Below are 14,679 nucleotides of genomic sequence, written 5' to 3'. Positions count from 1 at the left end.
ATGTTTATACATACATTCTTTAATGTGAGAACAAACTAAACCCTTCAAGGCTAAAGTGACCCAAATCAAATGCAAAATATGTCATATTTAAGCTTATCTCATGCAGTATATAGAAGAATCACCAAAGGCTATTTAATCAATCAAATGTTTTGTTGGTTTCGAAGCCGCGTGCGATGAATGGAAAGACGCATCAATATTTGTGCGTTTTCTGGATTGGCTGGAAAAAAAACTTGGCTAGTCTCCGGTCTTCCCTCATGAATAAAAGAAATATTCGACAGCCTATCGGTGTGCGCGACAGCTCCCCTCCTATACGCCCGTGCAAAGTTATCCACTTAAACTACTCCCAACGTCCAAGCAGAGTTTGCCATCAAAAACGACCAGACCTTTTAGGAAAACACTGCGCAGATTAAGTAACCTTTGCCCATTTGAGAGTGTAAGGGACATCCCCTTCCTCCATATGCACACACTGCACCTTGTTCGCAGCAGTCTTATTTTGTTCCTTCCCCCCCCCCCCCCCCCCCACCGTGCTCTTGAAACAAATGTGTTTAGCGTTTTGGGGGGTTAGTGGTCAGACGTGCATCCCTTCTGGATGTTCTTTTTTCTTTTTTCTTCGTTTGCACATTGGACTTCCTGTATATTTTCATCTTTATCACCAACGCGTCTGGATTTGGTTTAGCAGATGAAATATTGGCCTTATTGTGCCTGTTATTTTTAACTGTAGAATGTCATCTTTGCCAGGAACAGTACCACGAATGATGCGACCGGCGCCTGGACAGAACTATCCCCGCACAGGATTCCCCCTGGAAGGTAAGTTTGCAACTTACAATATTTAGCTGAATATCATCAAACATAATTAAACAGAACATTTGACCATGTTGAAAGGTATGCCTATTTGTTGTCATTATAGGCAAGTAAATGTGAGTTTTTCTTATTTTTCTTATTTACTCCTGTCTGTCTATTGTTTAGAGAAACAAAGATTTGTTAAAACTATTGAAACTGGGGCGTGCAGTTAAATCGACGAATGTTTGGGAGTTCGATTAGGCTATTTTAGTAGCCAATTGTGTCACTATAAATTACACTCATGCAGAACTATTCGCATTTTGCTGGTCGTCCATGGGAGAGTATCCCAAGCAAGGTTCGTGCTCAAGTACTGCCAATAAATCCCCCAAAACACGAAGGTTGCAAGTTAGCCAAGATCCGGGATTTATTGAAGTGTCCTGATGCTGGAAACGAAAGTAAAATACACAGCAAAACGAAGAATCAATGGATTACATCAATATTTGTACAGCATGACGGTGAATAATGAAGCCGGACGAGGCCACGCTCTTCAGAGCCTCTTCAGTGCCGGATGGGACACTCAAGTCTTATCTGACTAATGACAAATAGCCTAGAGCGGAACCCTTTTACGTTGTCTTGTACGATTCCTTTGTTGGTAATTCAGTACAGACTAGAGAGGACATTCAACCACATTACACATTACTATCTGTCAAATTGTTAACAGTAGATTTATGATATCTAGGCCTATCCGTGATGGCGTTCAACAATTGCATGGGTAAGATATACTTTATTCTAATGATTGTTTAGGACACATTTGATGTGTGTATAGGCTAATATTTAACATGTCGGGCAAAATGAATTAGAACTAGGCTACTAACAGATCATCTAATATAGGCCTATAATGTTTTTAAAAAAACAACGCATAAAAGTAGGCCTATACGTTTTTCGGAAAGGCTAGAATTCATCAGGACAGTCAGCATTAAATTGACATTGATTTATTTTCACATCATTACTTTAACTCAGTATATAATCACTGTAAATCAGTACACATTCCTTTAAAGGTGTTAGGATTTAGAATGTTTGATGTGTCAAATCATTGGCGTCAAAGTTTTCACTGTATATCTCTTTTTCTTTGCACAGTGTCAACTCCCCTGGGTCAAGGTCGAGTGAATCAACTCGGCGGAGTTTTCATCAATGGACGGCCACTGCCAAATCATATCCGTCACAAAATAGTGGAGATGGCCCACCACGGCATTCGACCATGTGTGATCTCTCGACAACTCCGAGTCTCTCACGGCTGCGTTTCCAAAATTCTTTGTCGGTATCAAGAAACAGGTTCAATCCGACCCGGAGCAATTGGTGGAAGCAAACCTAGAGTAAGTAGGCTAAAGGCTTTGCAAAATAATAAACGAGAGGGCACAATAATAATAATAATAATAATAGACTAATAACAATAACAATAACAATAATAACTACAACAATAATAATAACTACATCAAAAATAATAATAATAATAACAACTGAAATTAAAGGCCTAATTATTGTTGTTATTATGGTTAATGTCGTTATTCATTTGCTTTAATAATTGCATTATAGGCCGTGCATTATGGGCCACACAAAATCAAACTGCAGCTGTAGGCCTATTTTGGGCCTATACATTTATAATTCACTTTTTTTCAGTTATTTGACCTCTTCTTCTTTCTCTTTTTTCTTTCGTCTTGCTATTGTACTGCACGAATTAAATCCAACAGCAGGTAGCAACGCCTGATGTGGAGAAACGCATTGAGGAATACAAGCGAGAAAACCCCGGCATGTTTAGCTGGGAGATCCGAGACAAGCTGTTGAAAGACGGGGTGTGTGACAGAAGTACAGTTCCTTCAGGTGAGGCCTCATCTGGTAAGCAACCCTTTTACTGTCTTTATAGCATTTTGTTAGTCGTAAATTGCCTATCATTTGTATGCCTATTAGTGTGTCAGGCTATACGTTATTTAGTTGTTCGGTGCAGTTTTGTGTTACCAGCATTTGTTGGCTTAATTCATTTTTTATTCATTTTCTTTCTCGTAGTGAGTTCAATAAGTCGTGTTCTCAGAGCTCGATTTGGGAAGAAAGACGACGAAGACGATTGCGATAAAAAGGATGAAGATGGAGAAAAGAAAACCAAACACAGCATCGATGGCATTCTTGGTGATAAAGGTATTTCATACAGATAAAGTGTTGTTGCTGTTGAGAAAGCATACCCAATATGTCGGCTCCATGTCTGCCTATACGATTCGATCGACCTAAAACCTCTCTCCTAAAGATTATCTTCTTAAAAATGAAGTTAATTTAAATGGGACCAAATGTTATTACTATATACGGTCGTGATTTTGCAGTAAAGCTCTTTGCCCATATAGACGATTACTACTAACTAGACCTGCTTAATTATTTATCATGAGCATTAACTAGGGGGAGGCTATTTGAAAGAGCATTCATTTGGACAACAGAGTCCTCTGCGACTGGTTAAACGGTCCCTTGAAACTGACAAGGGACGCCGATGTGACAATCAATTACGATCAGCATGTTACTCCGCTTCCCGTCCTGCATGTGCTAAGCGAGGTATAAATGTATAGACCTATAATAGGTTTGGCCCAAAAAGCCTTACGAATCAAGATCAATTTAATGGATAAAGAACATTTAGCCTACATATCTTTTATTTTTATAACCACATTAAGACGTTAATTGTATTATTTATTGCACTTATTGAGAATATACATTCTTTTATCAAAATAAATGAAATTAAATCCAAATGATGGTTTTGTGGACTGGATATTATGTAAACCTTTGCACAAAAGCGTTTTTGAGAAAAAACTAACTCTTGACGATGAACTTCAGTCCTCAAGACGTCCATTCTATTGACGAAGGGGTTCTGAAATACAAAGGCAAGCCCCTCAAAAACATGGCGGTGAAAAAAAAGAATGGCGATTTGGCCGTTTTTTCGCCCTCGAAAACCTGCAAAGAAAAGGACAAAGCCCAAAAAGGGAACTGAGGAAAAATGAATTATTCAATCCATCCTGCTGGTTGACAGTTTTGTAATATTAAAGAATAGTCTGTTGGAATAGATTATGCAATAGAATGTGTGCTGAAAGTACCAGCAGTGTCATGCCAAAAATTCTCATTTTAGAATCGAGCTATGCACCCTTTAACTGCATTTTTTCTATGTGGGTGGTTACTTTCAAAATGTTTCCTAACCACGTGTTTATTCTTTTTTGTTAGCAAGCTATTGTGTCATGAACTTGGGCTAATTGTTTATGTTTCCTGAGCAGGAACAAATTCTTATTTAGCCTCTCATAGACATACATCCTATAAAGGGCAATGGGTTGAACTGCAAGCATATAGGCGACTCTGCATGATACTTATATTCCAACAACCGTTTTGGCCACGGCCAACTTGACCCACTTCATGGGCCTGTGGGATGTGACACTTTGATTGTCAGAAGGCTACTCTACGCTTGATTTGAGTTATTGGCTGTGTTAGACTGTCTAGTAGTGTAACACAAATCTGACCGTATGCACCGACAAAGTGAGTTAAATGACAGTGAAAATACAGACCGGAAGTACAGTAATATAGGCCCCATAGCAGAAAAAAGGCACGTTTCAGTTTCACCCTCAGTCATATTTCTATGTTTGGGCTTTTACAGTGACATGTTGAAACTAGAATATCAACTGTCCCCCTTTTTAATTCTTTAAAAGATCCGTCTCTTTGCATGTTTCATTCTATCATCCGGCTTGCATTTAATAATGTTAAGACTTATTACAGCTCGTAATGAAACCGGTGTCTGTTGAATGGGCGTCTGTGTTGGAGAGGGGTGTTATAGCTCGCAGGCATGGTAAGAAATGTATTTATCCCCTATCAGCCCTCACTCTTGGAGTTTGAAGCACAAACGTTATGTTGAAGGGGTTTAAAGCAGATTAAATTGAGCCTTTTATTTCTTTTCACTTTCATCTCTAAACGGCGCACTTCGCGGCCAGCCTAAGGCACAAATTCATGAGATTTTAGGTTTCTTTTTAGTTTTCGAGATTGTGTGTATATATATATTTGATATTTGTTTTGGATTGCATCACTGCGAATATATGCCTCTGACATCCTAGAATCTGGAAAACTTTTAAGTAAATCATGGTTCATTGACTGCAAGCAAACAGAATATGCGGGGGTGGTTTTAGTAGGCTAGTAGGCAGATAGGCCTACTGAAGATCCACTATTATTCATTCCAATTTTTGTTTAATGCAAAATCTTTGGGTTTCCGAGTTTTTTTATGTAGGCCAATATTGTCTCTGATTTAGAAGCAGAATGTTTCTGACTACATGTTAGGATTCTGAGACAGTTATGACAGCAGGGAGTGCCAGCCTATTGATGCTATTCGGGCAGTAAAAAAACTATACACAATCATAATCTACACGCGGTATAAGTGAGAAACACCGTAGGATATAGCCTATAAAATCAATGTAAAATTATATTATCTGCATTCCAAACGTAAGTCGATTATTAGCCTACCTATATTTTCTATAGGCCACGGTTTGCACTTCATCATACGGGGGCATGGCTACATTGTAATAAAGAACAATTGCGCTTTGATAAATCAACATAAAACCCATCTTGAATAACCTGTGTAGAAGGGGGCAGTCGACAAACGAACTTAAACAAACGGGCGGATTACCTGTAGGTTTTCAAACGAGTCGCCCGGATTTGCAACTGTTGTGAGTGGGATCAAATGAAATGATAAATGGAGATAGGAATATGTCACTCAACCTCTTGACTTAGACACGGCCACGCTCTGTTGCTTTAAATTTCAAACGACATTTCACATGACAAGCGCTTCACACAATCCATCCAAAGTAGTACGTTTGGGAATCACAAATTATTGCAGTGATTCTGGGCTATCATGACTTACTAAATAGTTTGAAACAAACCTGGAAAAGTTTAGAAACGCCATACAAATAACGACATTCATAATCAGTGCATAGTGGCATTATGTTACATTTCCGCAGAGCTTCGTTGAAAGAAAAGGATCGACTGGATGAGTCGAGAGACCACTTCAAACAAATCCATCTGGAATGGTGTGAGAGAGATTTAGTCAAAGTATGAGGAAGTTATTTAGCTATTAATAACATTTTTCCTCAGGCATCGAGAGTGACTCCATCTGCACTTTCTCCCAGCTATTTGGCTGGGTTGAAATTGAGGGAGACCCAAATGTTGGGTAGAGATAACGCAATCATCACAGCCTTGGCCCTGCACTGTGCTTCAATGTATTAAACTCGGATTAACCTCCCCTTTCCCCCTTCGTTGCCTCTATCTGAATTTTGCTGGAATTTACGAGACAATGTTTTTTAGGAACATCTACAAAACCAAAACAAGAGGCAATAAATATTTTTCTCCCGATGGTGTGCACAAGCAGAAATAATATTGCATAATAGGCAACTTGTAACCTGAGTAGCCTAGACGTATAAGTAAGCTAATTTAGAAATACATTTAGAAGCTAACTTTATAAATGAAAAGAAAAGCAATAGCCTACACATTAACAGTAAAACGTCACCTAAATATTGGTGGGTTATTAGCAAAGACCTATTTGCTATTTGGAATACTTGAATAGCCCTTAAAATGCTAATGTTATATAAAAGTTTTATATATTTTTTTTATATATACTAAAGTTGAAATATAGATATGTTTGTGTGGATTTCGCACAAGCTGACCGGAAAAGATCATTATAAATCATTACTTCCACTGTCAGGTTTAGAAATAGCCTACTGATTTTAAGATTCAAAATTATTTGAATGTGTATCGGATAAGCTAAACCCTAAAATACGTATTAGCCTACATGAAATCCAGATAAACCAAGTGACGAAATTCGTGGAACAAATCAAATTAACCAAACCAGCAACAAATGACCATAATTCAGCATTCAAAAGGGTTTAATAGGTTACAGCTCTTTGATGTAAATAGTAGGCTAGCCTGCATTTTCATCTTGCGAACGATGAGCAGAGTAGCACAACGTTGAGAGTAGCCCAAAATAAACATGGCAAAGTCACTCATTGTTCAACGAGTTTTAAGGCAAACTAATAAGTAGCCATATTAAACAACGTATTCACATTTATGTTGATCTTGCGTCTTTGGACACCCATTTGTAAATATTCCAGACAGTCCTATTGTTTTTGTTTTTTGTTGTTGTTTTTTTCTTCAATTTTTAAGGTAGGCTATATTGACAGACAGCCTACCTAAAGCAGGGTCTTCGCTTTGAACACCACTATTTCAGAGGAGAACGCCCACCATGCACGCTAGGACATAATTTAGAATTTTTTTTCTTAAAGATTTAGAGTCTTGGATGTCATCGGCGGAGTTGGGAAATATAGTCATTGATGAGAAATTACGTAGGCTACTGTCAATTTATTAAGACATTGAGAAATAACTAAGCCCCTTTATCACGTCGAATATTAATACGCAATTAGATAAAAAAAAGCTCTGGTGACCCGCTAACCTGAGGTGGACCCTGTGGTTGTCATGAAAGGGATTTTGTGTTGTGTGTTACAGAATTTTAAAGAGAAGAGGGGAGAAAAAGTAGGTGAGGAAAAGTAGAAGCGGCTAGAGGAAATTGAGAGGCTTATAGTCTTTGATCCTTGGGTGCTTTTGCTTATCAGAAACATTCGTGGTGACATCGCCACAATGGGAGTTCATCATATTACAGACTGCCAGTGCTGCTTTCAAGCTTGCCTGTCTATTAATTAAAGCATTTTTGCCATGTGGGACATGGCCTATCTGGGAGCACATGCTACAACCTCATACTTCTTGGATCTCTAGTGGGTTTTAAATGGACAACCTCCTTTTTTGGATTGTTTGGAAAATTAAAAGGTCTGCTGTTAGGCATTAACTATTTCCTCAACATAAAGTCATGTATACCCTAATCCTTTCTAACAGCCTAAGAATGTAGTCTAACCGCGACCCTAAACACACATCTAATCATGATATTATAGTATGGCTATAGTATTTTTTATCTTTTTAGCTTTGACTCTAGGAAAACATTTCTTAATTAACTTGAAATGCATTTCAGTTGTAAGTTACTTTTAAAGGTCATACGTTGATGGGGGAATTTTAGATGGGAAGACATAAAAAATAGCGAGGAAAACTTTTGCCTACTCTAACAAAGTGCGTCCTTACAATGTTCTATGTTATGTAGCCTACTTTTAGAAAGGTGTAGCCTTATTCATGGTTTTAAGATCTTACTCTTTGCCTGAATTACAGAATATATCTGGATGTCCAAGGCACCCTCGATAAACACAACCACTCAACTTTTGAAGTGTAAATTAACAAGAGGGACTAGTTGCATTAAATTGTCAATTTTAGAACATGTAGGCGCTACCACCCCTTGTTGATTTAGCTTTTTCCGTGTCTTTTCGAGCAGCATCAATGGTGTCATTGAGAAAACAAATATATCTAAAGAAGAGCTACTAAACTGGGAAGGGATTGTGAATGGGAGAATAGCAGCCCACTTCTTTGCCATGGAGTGTTCAGTAGCCATTCCTTAATCCCGCTTTCATTTGGCCGACAAAATGCCAAGAATCTTGTCTGGTGGCCCAATGGGAGGCTGATCAGCTAACAATAGAGAAGCATTTCACAAAGACCAAATGGTAAAAAAGAGGTTCAGGGCAGTCAGAAGCCTCGGGTAACTATTAAGCTCCGTTTGCAAACGATAGCCAAGAGGACAATAGAAAACATACAAATTGTAAGGAATACAAATATGGCTACACAAATTCATTGAAAATGTCACTCCATCACTGCTCTTTGTTGAGTGCTTGGGGAGACATAACAATAATTTTGGAAGTCTCCCATGATGATGATGTGTCAATATTGCAAACGTGTAGTGTGTAACTGTCCTTTTCAACTTGATTGTGTATTTTTATCATTTGAGTAATAAGGGCCATGGTAAAATATGTTGCAGAGATTCAAATTAGTTACCATACATTATTTTACATTATCTTCACATAAAGGAAAATGGCCTATAAGGGTTGATAACTCAATATTTCAAATACAGGAGTAGTTTCCGATTTTATTTGCCTGTCTGACGGGTTAACTTGATATTTTGCGCATGACTTGGTTTATTAGACACCACTGTGTATAGGGATTTTCATGGGCTCCCGAGGTCTGGATGGCTTCAGTTAAATCCAACTCATTTCACTGTCCCATGTAATTCATCTGGGAAACCCGGAGAGAAGGCTCAAGGTAGAAAAGGTATTGAAAACTCTTTCATCCTACACCTAGCCTATAATGACAGGACCATGACGAGCTCACAGTGCACAGGTTGGAACCATATAATCTTCATACCACAAGAACATTCAAGCTCACCATGTGCTTTAACTACATGTCCACCATTATAAAAGACCCTCAAATATAAAATGTTGTATTGAAGACACATTCAGCTGAGTTGAATTGAAGAAATTCCACAGAAATATTACCTGTGTGGATCATCTATGTCCTAGCTTTTTTGTGATTTTGCAGTTGTTCTGATCATGTCAAAGATGAAAGATTTAGCAAATGTATTGACAAGTGGGAAAGAAGGCATTATAGTGAGTGAGACCGTGGCACTTGTAAGAATTGTACCATGACATGGTTTTAGTTTAACCCAATTTCACCATCTGGAGTCGCTGTAGAGTGAATTCAACTCAGTATACAAGCAAGTTAATCTAAATGCACTGTGTGTACCACACACTTGCGATGTGAGTGATTGAAAGATGATGATTAGCAGAAGCAAAAGTGAGATATGATAGTTACCTTTTTGCAAGTCAGAGTACCCAAGTCTGAACACTATGGAGTGACACGTGAGGGTAGAAACATTACTGAACAATGACACAGTGACACTTGGTCGACAAGTATTACCCCAATAATTTGTCCTAGATAGGCTTAACTAGACTTATTGTACATTTACAGGCATGCCGGTTCATTACTTTGCTAGTAAGGACAATAAAGTATTTGAAACAAATCTAGATTCTTAGTGGAGAAAATAAGATCTGTGTTATAATGTCAATATTTATTTGTCCATTTTATGGAATTCTGCATCAACTCTTTTGAGCAAATCGTGTTCTGTGAACAGTATTCACAATGCACCAATCCATTCTAATAGGGCCTTAAATATACAGAGATTTAAGCACCCATTAAGCCCTTACATTTTGGTTGCAAATAAATGTTCATGCTGCTGAAAGGTATGAAAGTGGATTAATGGCTATTTCTAAATCATTGCTTTAATGTAATTTGCGCCACTTATTTTGCATGCTATAGTGAAATATGGAGGGGGTGTATTAAAGTCATCCAAACATCCAAACCTCAAAGTCATGATCTTCACTTCAAAATGATGTCTTATGTGACTCAGCTGGATATTGTGTTTGCAAAAAAGAATAATTCTCAATCACATTGTTTAAAAGAGTAAAATTACTGTATGTTGTTTATGGCTCAGTTGTATATGTATAATATGTGTAAACAGGATTGTGTGTATGTAAAAAGTTTAATGAAAAAACTTTACTTGTGTTCAAGCCAGTGTCTGTGACAGTGTTTCTTCCCTGTGCAGTCTTTTGGAGGTTTGGCCCGAATAAGCCTGTCTGGCTGCCCACTCACTTTGAAAAAGAAAAAATCATTTAAAGGGGGGAAGAGAACCATTTGCTGTTTTGTGTCTTTGGCCCCTCATCCCCACTCCAATGGCTATTCACATTGATGAACTCCTCCAAATGTTTATTAAGGCAAAGGAAACAATAGGAACCAAAGGCTTTAGGCAACCAGGCTGACAGTTTATAAACTAGCTGCCATTGTGTCTTAAAAGCAGATGCATGAATACCTTTGAAAAGACTCCCTCAAACTGACACGATTGAGCTAGACAACGGTAATGTTCAAAAAAGCAAGGTTTCCTCTCTGAGCTGCCGTGCCGGTTGGTATTTCTACTTCTTTGCATTAATGTACATCTGCAGTAGGAGGGGTCCAATCTGGGGCTGCTCTGGTCTAGTCAATGCGGCAGTTTGCTGGTCTTTTGGTGTGTTTGAAGTAAAGCCCTGTGTTCTGCACGCCCACTCTGGGCAGCAGGTGTCACGACACTGAGAGGGAATATGCTAATCGCAATAGAGGGGAGAGAGACAAACGTTTACTTATGCTCTCACACCCTTTTCACGGTTGAACTAGAGCGTTGCGCTTCATATTTTGTTTGAATGTGTGATAAGTGGCTTTTTGGAATGGTGGTATTCTCTTTGCTTGAGAAACTTTGTTCTTAGGCCAAGTTATAGTCCACGATTGCCAGAGGAGTCAGTGTGTTAGTTGTTGTTGAATCAGATGTTGAGCATAATTGTAAAGAGGCAACTCTTGAGTCAAGTTCCAACCAGTCCCCCACAAAGCAATGACACCAGTATGAACAGTCTGGAAGTGTTAACCCTAACTAAGGAAACACAGCTCATGTGTCCTCTGTAGCCTTTAGTCCTAGTTTTCTGTACAATGAGGTTATAAAATATATATATCCAATATGATTAGCTGACAAAATCGATTAAAATCCAGATGTGTATTGATATGAGTACTGGTACTTCAAATACTACAACAAAGACACAACTGAGAATCAACAAAACACAACCTTTCTGTTTTACGAAAGTCTGTATCACTTGTTTAAAGTGTGTTGCTAGTAATTTCTGGTCTACTTGAACATTTCCAAATCTGAACCCGTTAGTGTATTTGTGATATTGACATCCATCCCCCGTCTATGAGATTTACGTGAACTACAAGTAAATATAAAAAGTTTGAGGCCTGGTATGATATGGGTGTAAGGAAGTGAAACAAAAGGAAGGAAAATTATTATTATTCTTGCTTGATTAAACATTTTAGACAGAACTCAGTTAAAATGTATTCTACTGATGCTTTGTTATATGGACACAACATTTTGGGAATTAAGTGATAATCTGAAAAGACCGTAAATAGCCTTTCAAACCAAAGTCTTTTATTTGACCATAAACCTGTCTCTTAAAGTTTGCCTATTGTTTATTGTATAGATCACTCACTTTACGAGACATTCATAAAGAATGAAATAAGTAAGAAAACACTTGTATTCCATAACATTATAAACATTATAAGGTAAAAACAGACATCATAAACTTGCTATTTCGTCCTGGAAAAGGGTTAGTGGATGATGGTTTGAGTGGAGAATCCTGATCACCTCACAAAATGACTGATTTTATTTTATTTATGTATTTTACCTTTATTTAGCCAGGTAGGCTAGTTGAGAACAAGTTCTCATTTACAACTGCGACCTGGCCATGGACTGATGTTGAGATATGTAGCTTGGAAGTTGAAGGTGAACAAGTACACTTCTGTCATATTTGCAGAGAAAGAAAATATTTCTTTATAATACCTTGAAATATTGTGTAATCTTTTTCAGTTCCTGAAATATAGGTAATAGTGCGTCTACTTCTAATAAGGTTCTTGTAGCTTTAACATTCTCAAATTCTTTTACATTCTTATTGAAAGTCACCTTTATCACAACTAACCTCAAACGTTGCTTTATTCCTGACTGTCAACAAACACTGTCTTCTTTTTCCCAGTACGTGTCCTTAAAATGAACCACCATAATCTCAAGCTAATTTTATTACAAAAGGGGCATGACATACATAATTAAGGACACAAACGTTTGCCCAATTTCACAACGCTGATTAGTGATTAGCAGTTAACAACATGGTCCAATGGTTTAAAAATCACCATCCACCCACGCCACTTACGGCCATAAAATCTCCCATTTTCTGCTCTTTAGCTGCTTTGCCCTGGAATCTTTCTCCTCTGCTTTATTTATATGTGTGTTTTGCACTTTGCACAAAGACAATAAACATGTTCCCAGAGTGTTGCAAATCAGAAATTTGCACAGATTTTTTCCACTGAGTTGAATGTTGAATGTGGTGGCCAGTGTGTGAACAGCAGTAGGGCTGGCCAGCCGCTGGAGGATGGGGGTGGGGGGGCATCAGCTTCAAACAGGGAGCTTGTCTTACAGTTTTAACTAATGGGCTTATTTATGCATCCAGTGGCACTTTCTCCCCAGGCTACACACACACACACTCATGCCTTTTCTCCCTCCTCTTCCAAAACAACATCTCCATTTATCCCTTCTGAATTCCACAGTTAGTTTCAGGATCTAAATCAAGATAATTTCAATATTCAGGCTTTAAAAAAAATTGACAGATTTAATCATTAATGTGTTATTGACGTACTTGCTTTTTAAAATACAATTGGTACAGTCAGGCATTCTTATGATCATCTCTGTTTTTAGTCATCATTTGACCATTGGTTCACCCAGTGGTTGTCAGATCTGCCTGAAAAGAACAGACACAAGAAGAGTTGCTTTTCTATCTTCTGGGTTTAAGACTCTGCACTCCCAGTGGAATGACAAGCCACCAGATCAAGTGCTCAGTTATCTCCTCCTCCTGAAATAAATGTATCGGGGGTGCATTTCAAAGCACCTTTTAACCATAATCTTTAAAGAGACTCAACAAGCCCAATTCACTTATTTTGTTTGCAGGGGTAAGAAACCCTCTACTATGATTATTAATCTGCTTTTTTATAAATAAGATTATTCTTTGCTTTTTAAAACTTTTCGCATTTGCTTTCTTAAGCCCCGAGCTGTCCACTAAGGGCTTTCATTTGTATATATGATATGCCTCTTTATTAATATATTTTCCACCAGTCTTAATCTACATCAGTGTTTGTATTGACACTCAGCAGTTTTTGTTATAAGGCTGTTTTTATCAGAAAAAAGACACATGCATGCCACTGCTGGGGGAAAACCAGATAAAGGCTGTGTATTTAATAAGTGTTATTTTTCCAAGTCATAATGCCATGATAAGGCATACATCATTGTGAGGGCTGGATTGAGTTCATTTTCAGTTCTAAGTGCCATTTTCTGAGAGGACACAGTTTGGTTGCGAAGTGTCTTGCAATGCTGTGAATAAATGTAATGGAAACACTTGACATTAAGGTTACATTAACGACCATGCAGCTACATAGCAGTACCCATTGACATTGAAGATACATTAAATTGCAATGTAATTAAAGCGGTATCAGGGGTATAGGTTATTACAAAATAAGTATGGCGAAGGGTGTAAGGGGTGAGTAGATACTAGGGGTAGCTTGCTCTGGGACCCCCCTGTTTTTTGTTGCTTCTAAAACTTTCAAGGCACAATACACACAATGTTTGCTGTAGTGCTTTAAAGTTAACATTATGTAGTTATTCAGAAAGCAACATACTGTAACTATACAGTATAGCTCTTGTCCCAGCTTCAGTTTCTTACATTTTGGACCCAGTTGAATGTTGTGCTCTTTGTTGGTGTATCAGGTTTTGGTGACAATTTGGCAGATTTTGCATAGCATCCTTTTGTGCTTCTTCATAATTGTATTACTTTGGCTCTGACCTCAATTAGCGAGTTCTTGATACCAGAAAATGACAGCTTTGCGTTCAGTGCAATGGAGAGAGCTCAGCTGTAAATAGACACCTGCTATTCAACGCAGACCAAATTAATCAAAACACAATTAGCACTCTAGTTTCTGTTGATAAAGTTTCCTCAGCTCTTCTCATGGTGGCAACTGTTGTTCTTCTGAAAGTAGGAATTGTCATTCAATTGTAAACCGCTATAATGTAATAGTAATATAACTTGGGAGTATAACACTTATGTGCTGTTAACATTTTAGGAGAATTGTTTAAACGAATTAAAAAGGAATATTGATTAATTACGAGAACATTCCTTTACTCATCAAAAACACACAAGCACGTTCCTCCAACTGCCAACCCTTTTATTTTTGCTCTGTCTGACCTTTTAATTGTTTAATATGCAGGCAGCACTTTGCTGCGGTGCCTGGGTACAGAGAGTCAAT

General features: G+C 38.0%; 1 protein-coding gene across 4 annotated transcripts in view; it reads left to right on the top strand.

The window, feature by feature from the left end:
• The first annotated feature begins 344 nt into the window (after window positions 1–344).
• The window catches only part of LOC124481207 (paired box protein Pax-7-like), a 46,112-nt gene continuing 31,777 nt past the window's right edge, over window positions 345–14,679 (top strand). Inside the window, exons 1-5 of one of the 4 annotated variants that reach the window (XM_047041086.1) lie at window positions 345–433; window positions 739–807; window positions 1,918–2,153; window positions 2,529–2,673; window positions 2,842–2,970. In XM_047041086.1, the coding sequence (XP_046897042.1) occupies window positions 753–807; window positions 1,918–2,153; window positions 2,529–2,673; window positions 2,842–2,970 (565 nt within the window). In that variant the 5' untranslated portion in view covers window positions 345–433; window positions 739–752. Of the gene's footprint in view, window positions 434–555; window positions 808–1,519; window positions 1,553–1,917; window positions 2,154–2,528; window positions 2,674–2,841; window positions 2,971–14,679 lie in introns of those variants that run through there. The other 3 variants (XM_047041083.1, XM_047041085.1, XM_047041084.1) reach the window with 3 other exon arrangements.

Source organism: Hypomesus transpacificus, chromosome 18 (assembly GCF_021917145.1).
Source record: "Hypomesus transpacificus isolate Combined female chromosome 18, fHypTra1, whole genome shotgun sequence".
NCBI lineage: Eukaryota > Metazoa > Chordata > Actinopteri > Osmeriformes > Osmeridae > Hypomesus > Hypomesus transpacificus.
This window is presented reverse-complemented; position numbering and strand designations above follow the sequence as displayed.